Below are 15,000 nucleotides of genomic sequence, written 5' to 3'. Positions count from 1 at the left end.
ACAATCTCCAGCGGTGACTACATTAATCTACGGTTAAGTTGCCAAGTGTTTGATATTTACGGTACAATGGCAACGGTTTAGGGGCAGGGTTTGTTTATTTTTGTTTTATTATTATTGTTGATCTGATACGTTTATTTAGCATCATTTGGGAGAGAAGATTATCTTAGAGAATTAATAAGAATCCCGACCTGGAGCTGCTGTGTGTTTACTGAATAAATCATAAGTGGTATTAAATATATGTTTCTCTTACAGATGGCTCGTGTGCTGCTGCTGCTGCTGTGGGCGTGTGTGGGCGCCTCGTGGGCGTGTCCTCGGGAATGTCGGTGTTCCCTGGACGAGCGTGGGCGGCGGGGTATCCGATGTGAGTCTGGGGGCATGAGAGACCCACTGCCCGTCACGGACATGGGCGCCGACACAGAACTTTTAGTGATCTCGGCGCCGCCCAACAACCCAAACTCCTTCACGCTGGGCCCCATCTTCAAGGGCCTGAAACTCCTGGAGGAGATGCACATCACACACTCAGGGATCCCCGCCCTGGGTGCTCACTCCTTCTGGGGCCTCCAGCGCCTCCACGTCCTCAACCTCACTAACAACCACATATCGGCCCTCATGGAGACCAACTTCCGCGGGGCCGAGGTGTTACGTCACTTAGATCTGAGTCACAACCGCATCCAGTCCGTACCTTCAGCAGTGTTCCGTCACGTGCGTCACCTACGGAGCCTCACCATAGCTAACAACGTGGTGCCGGAGTTGGTGCCGCGGATCTTCTTCGGGCTGGCGAGGCTGGAGCGGCTAGACCTCAGTCACAACCCCCTCGGGGACCTACAGCCCGAGAGGTTCACTGATGTGCCCGAGCTGAGGCACCTGTCGTGTGCTGGGTGTCATCTGAGCTCCATCAGCAACACTCTCCTCCACACGTTGTCACAACTACGTGATCTTGACCTCCGTAATAACCGCCTGACACAAGTGCCTCTCGGTATAGCCTCCAATGCTTTACCTCACCTGGTCACGTTAAGACTTGACGGCAACCATATATCCTTCGTAGAGCGAGGCGCCGTATCCGGCTCGCCTCTCAACTCTCTTCATCTATCTCACAACCGCATCAGCCGGCTGGAGACCGGCGCCTTTGCCAACAATTCCGTTAAGCATCTGGATCTGTCATACAACCGCATGGCACATCTGGAGGCCAGCGCTCTGCAGGACACACTCCACCAGCTGCACGACATCCAGCTGTCAGGTAATTCACTCCACGTAGACCAACTCCTCAACGTACTACCCAAGGCTCGTCAGCTCCGTCGGTTAGGTCTTGGTGACATGGGCCTGACCAGAGTACCTCCTGACCTCCTGCGACACTCACGACACCTCCACCACCTCAACATGTCGGCCAACTACCTGACGTCATTCTCTACAGAGATCCTCCACAACGCACCTCATCTACATTCGCTGGATCTCTCCCTTAACAGCTTCCGTGGCCTGGATAACGCCTTCTTTGAGACTGTAACCTCTGCTATTGAACTACGTACACTACGCCTGGAGGGCAACCCTTGGAATTGTGACCAGTGCCACGCAGGGCCACTACAGCGGTGGCTACAAGACGCACCCGACCAAGAGTCTGGGTGTGACGAGCCGCGGGTGTGGACGTGTATCAAGTGTTCAGGTCCTCGGGGCGTGGAAGGGCTGGTGCTGTCTCTCCTGCCTCCTGGTGACCTGCCAGCCTGCCCCTTCACCACCCCGGCAGCTGTCGTCGTCTGGCCCACCTGGATAGAACCTTCCCTCGACGTGATGACTAATGAACCTGAACTACCTCGAGGCCAACTGACGAGGCAGGAGGACGTGGACGTGGGGTGGTCAGTGAAGAAGATGATGAGGGAGGAGATGTACCTGGTGATAGTGGCGGGTTGTGTCCTCGTCCTCCTCCTCCTGGCCCTCATCATCGTCGGGATCGTCCTCTACAACAGACACTCGGCCTTCTACTACACCTACGAGGAGGACCCCGAGAAGAAGCAGAAACTCATGAGGTTTAGGGACAGTAAAAACAACAACAGTCCAGGAGTGAAGAAGGCCGCCAACACCCAGCTCGACGCCACCATCGCCACCATAGACGAAATGACGGATATTGCCGGGTCACAGGAAGTCTTGGAGGAGGACCAACTCGACCATAACCACGACCCCGACCAAAACCACGCCCCCGACCATAACCACGCCCCCGACCAAAACCACGCCCCGACTGAAACCACGCCCTACCAACAACCATAACGCAGCTCCTATCCAAAACCATACTGACAGTGAAACTCAACCACGTTCCACCTCAAGAGGGAAACCCGGCAGAGAACCGACCCAATAGTCCAGCTCTCTAAAGTAGTGTGTGTGTGTGTGTGTGTGTGTGTGTGTGTGTGTGTGTGTAACAACTAACTATGAGGACGTAAGCCTCGTGAAGGAAACTAAAGGCAGACGCTTTAATACTCTCAAATTCTTCCTAAACTGAACGGCTGTGAAGACAGAGACACCTGTACTGTACTGTGGGAGGTGAGGGACTTGTGTGGTGAGGAGGGACTCCAGCTGTGTGAGGTGAGGGACTTCCTGCTGTGGTGGGGTGAGGGACTTGTGCTGCTGTGTGGGGGTGGGAGGGACTTGTGCTGTGAGGTGAGGGGGGTGTGTGTGGGTGAGGGACTTCAGTGCTGTGTGGTGAGGTGAGGGACTGTGTGTGAGGTGAGGACTGAGGAGGAAGGACTGTGCTGTGTGTGGTGGGGTGAGGACTTGTGCTGTGTGGTGAGGTGAAGGACTTGTGTGGTGAGGTGAGGGACTTGCGTGGTTAGGTGAGGTGGGGACAGCAGTTGGAATTTGTGCTGTTGTGGCATCAGTGTCGCCAATTTTCAATGTTTTTGAAATTTTTGTCAGTGTTCTTGTGTGTGTGTGTGTGTGTGTGTGTGTGTGTGTGTGTGTGTGTGTGTGTGCGTGCGTGTGGCTACGATAAAACTGATCTCCTTAGACTATCCGGCTTAAAAAGTTTTATTAAATCAATATTGTGAAGAAAATGTAAAATGAAACAAAGATGAATTTACATATAAATATATATATACATACATATATATTATATATCCGGTATATACCTCTTTCCTTATATTTGTGATGACCGTTATTGACAAGACGGCAGAGGCGAAAGTGCGTCTGGCGTATCATGGACAGTAACAGTGGCTATTGTACGCCAGGCACTGCTGATCGCTTGCACTATACTGGTGCTGGTGTTATGGTAGATACCGCCAGCCACCACTCATCCAGATCCTAGACCCGTGATGTCTTCCAGAACACAAAACTTGACTGAAAACTTTAATCTTAAAACATTTTGTAAGTGACCTGAAATATCAGTTTTTAGTTCCTTAATAATGAAAAAAATATGATAATAAAAGACAAGAAAATGAAAAATACGAAAAAAATATAATGCCTTTCACATGTGTAAGTTTTGTGCCGTTCCTAACTGTAATATTCATCGTGCATAAAAAAAAATAGGGTTTTGTAACTTGCAGCAGATATCGTTTCATATTTTTTCACATTATCTTAGAATTTAGCTGAACTGCTGTTAAATTTACCAGACCTTTATGGCAAAAGAAAGAAAAAAATAACACGTTTAGTTTCATCTTGGTGAACTGTGAACCTTTTTGTCCGAAACAGTGAACCAGCGAGACAATTGAAGCAAACACTGTGTGGGTAATATCGTGTTTTATGTTAGTCTTACCAGCAGCTGACAGGAATATATATACTGGTGAAGATAATATTACCCTGAAGTATGTTATGAAGATAGTGATATATTCTTCAGTATATCATGGAGGAAATTATATAACCTGAAGTATATCGTGAAGAAAATCATAGAGCCTGAAGTATATCGTGAAGAAAATTATAGAGCCTGAAGAATATCGTGAGGAACTTACAGAGCCTGAAGTATATCGTGAGGAAAATCATAGAGCCTGAAGAATATCGTGAGGAAATTATAGAGCCTGAAGTATATCGTGAGGAAAATAACAGAGCCTGAAGTATATCGTGAGGAAATTATAGAGCCTGAAGTATATCGTGAGGAAATTATAGAGCCTGAAGTATATCCTGAGCCTGAAGTTTCGTGAATTAATATATTTGTTAATAATCCTGCTAGTCAATTCACCTGTTTTTCTTTTTATAAATATATGAATACAATTATATATACATATACAGTATAATACAATCTTAAATGTGAAGAAACAGATCTACTCATGTTCGGGGTGTTCGGGGGTGTTCGGGTGTGTTCGGATGGCAATTTGTGTTCGAATATGCTTGATCTTAACTTAACAATAACAATCATTACTCCCCCTCCAGTGACTGACTTCCTGTTCGGGTGTGTTCGGGAGTGTTCGGGTGTGTTCGGATGGAAATTTCTGTTCGGACAACACTTTATCCATTCCCGACAACATTTACCCAGTGAATAAAGTGATCATTAATAATCTCTAATGTATTTCTAGAGCAAAAGTTCTGGGTGAAAATTTATTCTATAAAAAAATAAACTTAATCTCATTCTGGGTGAAAATTTATTCCCAATCTTGGTGTAAAAATTGTAATTAATTCTGGTCAAAAAAAAAATTCCTATTCTGGACTAAAATTTATTCCCAATCTGGACTAAAATTTATTCCCATTCTGGACTAAAATTTATTCCCAATCTGGACTAAAATTTATTCCCAATCTGGACTAAAATTTATTCCCTTTCTGGACTAAAAATTTATTCCCAATCTGGACTAAAATTTATTCCCAATCTGGACTAAAATTTATTCCCATTCTGGACAAATATTTATTCTTATTCTGGACTAAAATTTACTGGGTGAAAAATTTATTCTCTGTGTCACGTATTTTTTAAGTTTATTCTGTACATAAAGTATGTGTGTATAGGTTATTTTAAAGCTTATTTTAAATGTACAAATTTTATACTACTCCTGATAAAATAAATTACATGAGATATATTTCTTCGTGTTTATTTTCCTTGAGAGATAGAGAGATAGTGAGAGATGACAGAGAAAATAAAGAAAATGATATAGAGAGAAAAATTGAGATAATAATTAATGGAGATAGAGAAATGATGAGAGATAATAGGGAGAAAGAGAGAAAATATTAAAGAAAATTAAATAGAGTTTAATTGACAACGATCGACACTACATGGAGAAAGAGAGAAAATGAGAGAAAATAGTGAGAAAAGAGTAACCAAATGGAGAGATAAAGAGAGACTGAAATAAAAGAGAGATACTTAGAAAAAAAAAGAACGAAAATAATCAAATGAAAAACAAAGATAAATTTACAACAATAATAATAATAATCAAATCAACAAAAACAATAAATTAAAGTCTTTAGTTCATCCTGTAAGAAAAATCTCTCACAACTGCTTAATATACATGGAGTTAAAAACCTTAGTTCATCCTGTAAGAAAAAAAAAATCCCGATGGACTGAGGAAAGCTGAGGTAATAGACTATAATACTTGAGGCAAATATATAAGACTTCCTTTATAGCTGAGAGTGAATATATAATACCTCTTTATAGCATACTTAAGTGAGTATGATAATCTACCCCCCCATTATACTAGACAAGTGAGGCTTTTACTTTATTCTTAAGTGACAACACCGTCTTCTAGGCCACTTGAACTGAGAAAAGCATTAGGGTTTAGTTCTACTTCGTTATTTTGATCATTTTCTTCATTTTCTTGGTGATTTTTATTATTTTATTTTAGGGATTATTTGTCTTCGTTATATTTTTATCCTTTGCCTCCTAACTCATCCTCCCAACCCCCTCCCCTACAACCCCCCTCCCCTACAATCACCCCATCCCTCCCTCTACCCCCCATCCAGCCTCCAAAATGAAATTGATCTTTCAGTAGTAATTTTATCCGAGTGAGGCAATAACATGTAGATGAAGACTCTGGCTGAAATGAACCCAAGATCGCCAACACCAGCCGATACCTGAATCTCCAACACCAGACACCACAACACCACTACACCACACCACCAACACACTACCACACCACCACCACAATCACACCATCAACAACACTCAACAGAATCTCACTCAAAAACAAATATTGTAGCCATAATGACACACACACACACACACACACACACACACACACACACACACACACACACACACACACACACACACACACACACACACACCTATACCATGACGCTAATTTCTGATACAATGAACTCGGGAGCCTAAAAGGTTATTCGTGAAAATAAACATCACAAAAAAAAAATAAAACGCTGCCCACTCACTCTGTATGTAAATGTGAGTATCGTATAAAAACAAACACTTTAATGCAACTCTATGTTTTCTTGGTGTGTGTGTGTGTGTGTGTGTGTGTAATCAAGCAAGCTAGATCAGTACATACATACACTCGTCATCAATGGTCAATATAACTGCTATCAGCTTACCATAAAAATCTGACAGTCGAAATCAGAAGGCGTGTCAGGTTTGGCTATATCTCTATGAATAACTTAACTGACGGCAGAGTACATGGAAAGCAGAGAGACAAACAAACAGAGCCCTCCTTCCCCCAAATGCAGTCAATAGATCAAAGGAAGTTTATTAACCCACGCCACACCTTGCCTCGGGTGCTTCAGTCATTTGTGTTTATTGATCAGTGTTTGTGTGATCATCTGTCAACAGGTGCGACGGTCGGGCTTAATGAGCGTCATTAGCATGCAAACACCTGTACAAAGGCACCGACCGTACACACACACACACACACACACACACACACACACACACACACACACACACACACACAGTGGCGCCCGTGTACTCAACCTTAACTCAAACGTAAACAAGACGTACCAGAGGTAAGAAGGGGCGTGTGTCCCTCGAGAACTTGTTACCTGCACTTACCTGAAGAGAGAGAGAAAACAACCATTAATTGTGTTACCGGAGTTAAAACCGACTTAAAAACACCCATTTAAACCTTCCCTTAACTCACTTAAACCTTCACTTAGATAATTATACTTTTATTTAAACCTTCCCTTAACTCACTTAAACCTTCACTTAATTTTCCCTATTCCTCAACTTAAGTTTAATTAAAAAATTTAAACCTCTTAAACTTTAATATTTATCATGAACAAAATAGATCAAATATTAATAACAAATCATAATCAAAAACAATTATTCATGAAAAAATCTGAAACGTTATGAAAAGCATTGCAACATTATGAAAAACACTAAAACACCACAAAAAACACTGAAACACCACAAAAAACACTGAAACACCACAAAAAACACTGAAACACCACAAAAAACACTAAAACCACAAAAAACACTGAAACACCACAAAAAACACTGAAACACCACAAAAAACACTGAAACACCACAAAAAACACTGAAACACCACAAAAAACACTGAAACACCACAAAAAACACTAAAACCACAAAAAACACTGAAACACCACAAAAAACACTGAAACACCACAAAAAACTGAAACACCACAAAAACACTGAAACACAAAAAACACTGAAACACCACACTGAAACACTACAAAAACACGAAACAAAAAAAAACACTGAAACACCACAAAAACACTGAAACACCACAAAAACACTGAAACACCACAAAACACTGAAACACCACAAAAAACACTAAAACACCACAAAAACACTGAAACACCACAAAAAACACTGAAACACCACAAAAAACACTGAAACACCACAAAAACACTGAAACACCACAAAAAACATTGAAACACCACAAAAAACACTGAAACACCACAAAAACACTGAAACACCACAAAAAACATTGAAACACCACAAAAAACACTGAAACACCAAAAAAAAACCACTGAAACACAAAAAAAATCATTGAAACACCACAAAAACACTGAAACACCACGAAAAACACACTGAAACCTCCCGTCATGAATAATATTACAACTGTTAAAATATATCTCATGTAATTCATATTCGCGTCCTAATCAGACAAACACCCACTGATTAGATTAATTATCCCGACGGGTAAACTTATTGCTGCTACAAAAGTTGCTACAAAAAGTCACATATTGCAATTCATGTAAAAGCATTCTGCAATTTATTTATATATTCATGCAATCATAACTTGTGATTATATGTGTTAGGATATTAATTTATGATGATGGTGATGATGATGATGATGATGATGATGGTGGTGGTGGTGGTGGTGGTGGTGGTGGTGGTAATAATAATAATAATAATAATAATAATAATAATAATAATAATAAAGTAACAAAAACACACAAATTAAATAACCAAAATAAATAAATAAATAAGTCATTCCTAACACAACACCACAGCACAACCACATTACCACCACCACAGCACCACACCACCACAGCACCACAGTACCACACCACCACAGTACTACCACATCACCACACCACACCACCACAGAACTACCACATCACCACACCACACCACCACAGTACCACCACATTACCACCACAGCACCACACCACCACAGTACCACACCACCACCACAGAACTACCACATCACCACACCACACCACCACAGTACCACCACACCACCACAGTACTACCACACCACCACCACAGCAGCTCACCAATGGAGTATCACTTGATGTAGTTAAATTGAAGTATCACTCGAAATCACTACCTGAATGAACGTACCTAACCCTCGAGGTGGCAGGTGGCCGTAGCGGGAGTCGTCGTTCTGTGAAACTCTGAATAAAAATCCCACATTAAACAGAAGAATGATAGGATAACACTCTGTATACAAGGAGAATGACTGACAAACATTCTATCATCTCTTCAGTAAAATGACTTACAAACCAAACCACTTTCTCAAACGCCTCAAAAAGATGTTTTCTCAGAATCTTAAAATTTATGAAGTATATGAAAACCAGATGAAAGAAGGCAGCGAAGTAGACCATCATATTTGTTCATTTTCTTTCAAAATTTCAGCTGAATGACGTAAAGTGAACATAAAGTTAAGATAAGTCACAAATTGAATTAAAGGTTGCAGTGGCTGAGTGGACAGAGCATCTCAGGTCCTAATGATCGTTGGTTCGCATCCCCAGGAAACCTACATTACAGCTGAGGAAATGAAGGTAATCCAGTGCAGTGCCGACCAAGCTGGCTCATACTCCTCTAACAAACACTGAAGATAACTGACAAGTGAACGAACACTAAAGAAATTGACAAATGAACGAACACTGAAGATAACTGACAAATGAACGAACACTGAAGATAACTGACAAATGAACGAACACTGAAGATAACTGACAAATGAACGAACACTGAAGATAACTGACAAATGAACGAACACTGAAGATAACTGACAAATGAACGAACACTGAAGATAACTGACAAATGAACGAACACTGAAGATAACTGACAAATGAACGAACACTGAAGATAACTGACAAATGAACGAACACTGAAGATAACTGACAAATGAACGAACACTGAAGATAACTGACAAATGAACGAACACTAAAGATAACTGACAAATGAACGAACACTAAAGATAAACTGACAAATGAACGAACACTGAAGATAACTGACAAATGAACGAACACTAAAGATAAACTGACAAATGAACGAACACTGAAGCACCGTCCCACAGTATCTAGCGAGAATGTCATCTTTAACTAATTAATTAAATGAAATCTTTGAGCAACAGGACTGAGTTGTAAAGCGAATTAAAATGTGATAATTTTATTGTGAATGAGCTGATTGTTTGAGTCTAATTGTTGTTTATGTTTTAAGTGCTACAACTATACCAGGTGTTATTGGGTACCGTATACCAGGTCTTAATTTTAGGTGTGTGTGTGTGTGTGTGTGTGTGTGTGTGTGTGTGTGTGTGTGTGTGTGTGTGTGTCTACGGTGTTTTAAAGTGTGTCTGTGTGTTTTTTTTTTGAGACACTAACGTAGGTAATTGTGGCCTCAGGTAAACAACTCCCTTCACCTGTCCATTAACTGACCACACCTGACTTTATACACACGAGCCAGGTGTTTTCTCACTGTTGTGCGTCTGGGTAGGACAAAATAAATAAACGTAGGAACCTTTGAGATTTTATCCTTATGCCACAGTTAAATACGTTAAATACATAGACCAAGTTAAGGTAGAAATTAAGATAAAAAAAAATCTTAAGAATATTTGAGAATCTATCGTAATAATGCAGTTAAATCAAATACGCTAATTACGATAATCCACTTAGGAACCCTTTGAGAATCTATCATTGCTTCTAAGTTAAATTAATTGTATTCAGATAGATTAACGTAGGAGCCTTTAAAGACACATATCTCTATGCCTCAGATTAACCAGTTAAATCCACTCTGTCGGAAAATCTGGAAATCCATCATTATGTCATAATTAAATAAATCTGTCGAGAGAGTTTTTGTATGTCAAGGTAAGATGGATAATTAGTGTGGCAAACCTGCAAGGTATGAAGCTGCTGAGGTAAGGTTCACTTTACTAAGAGACTGTGAGACGGGGGTGAGAGACAAGGGAGAGACAGGTGAGAGAAAGGAGAGATACACACCGTAGAGAAACAAGAGAACAGGTTAAATTATTTGTTGAGAGAATTTTGGGGGGCCATTAAAACTACTCTCTCTCTCTCTCTCTCTCTCTCTCTCTCTCTCTCTCTCTCTCTATTGATGTATATTTAATCATCAAGAAAATGCCAACCGCCGACACTGAAAAGGCAAATCACCTTAAAACACAAAAGACATTTACCTGAACATTTAAATATGCTCCGGAAGTAATGATCCAATGCTCACATGACCTAACTAAACCTAACCTAACCTAAACTAACCTAACCTAACCTAACCTAACCTAACTAAACCTAACCTAACCTAATCTATCGTAACATAACCTAACCTAATCTATCGTAACATAACCTAACCTAATTTATCGTAACATAACCTAACCTAATCTATCGTAACATAACCTAACCTAATCTATCGTAACATAACCTAACCTAACCTAACCAAAACCAACGTAATGATAACTTAATCATGTTTAATGTTGTTAAGTAAAGAAAGAAATTAACAAGCAACTTCCGGGAACTGTCGACGATTAATTATGGAAGACTTAATGGCGTAATTTGAGAGATAGAGAGAGAGAGAGAGAGAGAGAGAGAGAGAGAGAGAGAGAGAGAGAGCACACACACACACATACTCACCTGGTAGAAAAACAGACACAGGTAAATGCATTAGATAATTAAGTTAGGTCATCAGCACTTTACACTAATTGTACTTCTCTGCATTAGCGGTGAACAGGACGTGACAGCCACAATGCAAATCCAATTACGACTGTGATTTTAAGTCTGTCCTTCACGTTAGTCTGGTGTCACGAGAGAGCACAAAACACACTTGTATTTATCACTCTTAAGTCTTATCATCTCTATTTTATTGTATATTTCAAGGCTCTGTTACCTGCCACCATCACCTTCATTAACGTCAACACACAAGACGCCATTAACATATAAATGAGAACACGGAAATAAATGAAAACCGACGGACACTTGTGAAATTAATTTATCCAAAAGATAAAACTATATTTCGACCTTATTTATCATGATACACAACAACAACAACAACAACAACAATAACAACAACTACAATAACAACAACAACAAATACGACAACAACAACATTAATAATAATAATAATAATAATACGGTAGAAAATGCCTTCCACCCTCATCAGTAATCCAAGTAAAGTATTCAGCCGAAGCAGGTGAGGCTGACCTGACCTCTACCTCCCACCCTGACCTCTACCTCCCACCCTGGCCTCAACCTCCCACCCTGACCTCAACCTCCCACCCTGGCCTCTACCTCCCACCCTGACCTCTACCTCCCACCACCAGCCTCGACCTCCCACCCTGACCTCAACCTCCCCACCCTGGCCTCTACATCCCACCCACAACCCTCTACCTCCAACCCTGACCTCCTATCCTCCCCACTGACCTATATCTCCCCACCCTGGCCTCTCCTCCACCCTGACCTCTACCTCCCACCCTGGCCTCAACCTCCCACCCTGACCTCAACCTCCCACCCTGGCCTCTACCTCCCACCCTGGCCTCAACCTCCCACCCTGGCCTCTACCTCCCACCCAGAGAATATATGTATTCAATTTAGTCTGGAGAAATGCGTCGATTACTTCACAGGTTCTGCCTCATGCCCTGGGAGGCCAGTGGCACTGTTGGAACTAGTGGCACTGATGGCACTAGGGGTACTGTTAATATTGTTGGTACAGTCATGGGCAAAAGTGAGTGAGTGAGTGAGTGAGTGAGTGGAGGTGCAAGAAGGGACAACAAGGGAGGGAGCAGCGAGGAAGAACTAGGAGAGAAATTTTCTGCTAACAACTCAAAATACACTCTCACCCCTCCCTCCCCCCTCGACACTAAATACACATAAAAGAAACAGATTTTTCACCCAAACAATCAACTACACGAACCATTTTATTAAACATGTCGAGGATTTGACTCAACTTTTAAAATTACTAAAAAAAAAAAGAATTTCTTTTTTTTTAATCAGCATTTTTTATATTTCAGTAACAAACAACTATAAGCTGTCTAAATGGCATCGTATATATCTGACTGACTGACTGACTGACTGACTGACTAACTGACTGACTGACTGACTGATTGATTGATTGATTGATTGATTGATTGATTGATTGATTGACTGATTGATTGATTGACTGATTCGCTGATTGATTGACTGACTGACTGACTGATTGATTGACTGACTGACTGACTTCACTGACTGATTTACTGAATGAATGACTGGCTGACCTGACTTGACTGAATGAATGATTAACTGAATGAATGACTGAATGACTAACTGAATGACTTGACTGACTGATTATACTCGGGGTGTTGACAATGTACCCAGGGGATTGTTACCGTACTCAGGGTGCTAGTACTGTACTCAGGGCAGCTGGCACTGTACTCAGGGGGGTAATACTGTACTCAGGGCAGCTGGCACTGTACTCAGGTGATTGGCACTGTACTCAGGGGGTTAATACTGTACTCAGGGGGTTAATACTGTACTCAGGGCAGCTGGCACTGTACTCAGGGCAGCTAGAACTGTACTCAGGTGATTGGCACTGTACTCAGGGGGATAATCCTATAATGGCACTCTGAACTAATGCTCTTGATAAGCCAGCAAGTGGCCGCCACCTCATTACGCATTGATGAGATGGCTATTTGTATATAAATAAACCGGTTGAAATAATTGATAAAAAGTATGCAAGTGTCCCTCCCCCCCTCCTCCCTCCCCCTCTCCCCTCACTTCACCCCTCACCTCCCAGCTTTTCCCGTTCCCAGCCACCCCCAAATGTCACCCCATTGACTCACAGTTATTTCCTACCCCACATTGACTCACACTTACCCATTGACTTACACCTCACATTGACTCAAACTTACATTGACTCACACTGACTCATAACAACAATTACCATAGAAAAATTAAACATAGCGAGTAATTAAGGTTGAAAAAAAAAACCCAGTCCTAATAGGCCCCAGTCCTAATAGGCCCCAGTCCTAATAGGCCCCAGTCCTAACAGGCCCCAGTCCTAATAGACCCCAGTCCTAATAGACCCCAGTCCTAATAGACCCCAATGACTGGCGTACCCTGATGATAAACAAAAATGTGATGCAATCGTTGACCTCAAAATTAATAATCAGAGAGCGTCTTAACTACGCTTGGCGAACCTCTGCCAGGCGATGGTTGGTGAGTCAGATGGTGGATTTGATGCCGAGAGAACACCACCTGGCAGCTTATTAGAACCAGCTGGCCTCAGGTGACCTGGTCTTAGGTGTTCCATTTACACCCACCAGGTGTGCTTGATGATCCCTGTTTATTACCTGGGGTGACTAAACCTGACCCGCCTGAGCTCACTTGACCTGATCTGGAATGTGCTTTTATGGTGCACACTTGTGCCTGGTGACCCCTGACCTGACCTGACAAAACCTAACCCCTACCTAAGTTAACCTACCCTAGCATAACCCACCCCTAACCCAACCTCACGCCTGCCCAAACATAATGGTTTAAGAAACAGATTGGAGCGAATTATAACACACTATGGCGTAAATTATGACACATTATGGCATTAATTACAACATATTATGGTGCGAATTCGGACACATTATGGCGTTATGACACGGATTATAGAACACATCTTATGTCGCAGATCAACATGTAGACGCACCCTAAGGGAATAATGGTGCAGGGAATAATGGCACAGGTGGTTAATTAGTGACACAGGTACGATGCGCCACCTGCTCCACCACACAGGTAAATATCTTATGAGTAAGCTGGATGTGTTGTTGGCTCCGAGTATTGAGAGAGAGAGAGAGAGAGAGAGAGAGAGAGAGAGAGAGATGATCAGCTGTTTTGTTGTGATCACTACACAAAAACTTTCTCTTTTATTTTCGTTAATCGGGAAATACCTCGTCTATTACTACCACTATTATAACTAACACTACCACCACTACAATAATCATCGCCCGTTTTCTTTACGTCTAGTTAAGTCACAGTGTTACCAGATATTAAAACATTTTCAACGTTAAAAAAAAAATAATCAATATCAAAATACAACTCACGAAAGTTTACAAAGTTTCACGACTACATTCATCACTAAAAGCCATAAATAAAATAATAATAACAGGTGTAGCGTCAATATTCCCATAGGCTAAATAAGGTCATTAACTCACCTTGGTAATGACGCGAGTCCAGGTAAACTGTAGGTGTCAAGGTTCCGTTTTCTGTTGATATAAATTTTTCTCACCCAGAGTTTATCAATTTTCACATCGTCATTATCTGCCGTATGTAAGTTATTATCGTACACTATACTTACATATAAACTCACTAATGTTTTATAGTTTATATTATATACATTTAGTTGATTTGTATATGAATAAACACTCGTAAAACACCAAAGAAAATATTTACTTTACATGCCGTGAGAGAGAGACGAAGCTGAGATGTGAACTACCGCGA

At 41.4% G+C, this 15,000-nt stretch overlaps 1 protein-coding gene across 1 annotated transcript in view; it reads left to right on the top strand.

The window, feature by feature from the left end:
* LOC121862727 (insulin-like growth factor-binding protein complex acid labile subunit) overlaps nt 1-2,274 on the top strand; it is a 35,616-nt gene extending 33,342 nt beyond the window's left edge. Inside the window, exon 2 of the mRNA XM_042361043.1 lies at nt 253-2,274. Within this exon, the coding sequence (XP_042216977.1) occupies nt 253-2,256 (2,004 nt within the window). The 3' untranslated portion in view covers nt 2,257-2,274. The remainder of the gene's footprint in view (nt 1-252) is intronic.
* The last annotated feature ends 12,726 nt before the right edge of the window (nt 2,275-15,000 follow it).

This window comes from Homarus americanus, unplaced genomic scaffold, assembly GCF_018991925.1.
Source record: "Homarus americanus isolate GMGI-L3 unplaced genomic scaffold, GMGI_Hamer_2.0 scaffold12274, whole genome shotgun sequence".
Taxonomy (NCBI): domain Eukaryota; kingdom Metazoa; phylum Arthropoda; class Malacostraca; order Decapoda; family Nephropidae; genus Homarus; species Homarus americanus.
The sequence above is the reverse complement of the archived record's forward strand: the minus strand, read 5'-3'. Positions and strand labels throughout refer to the sequence as shown.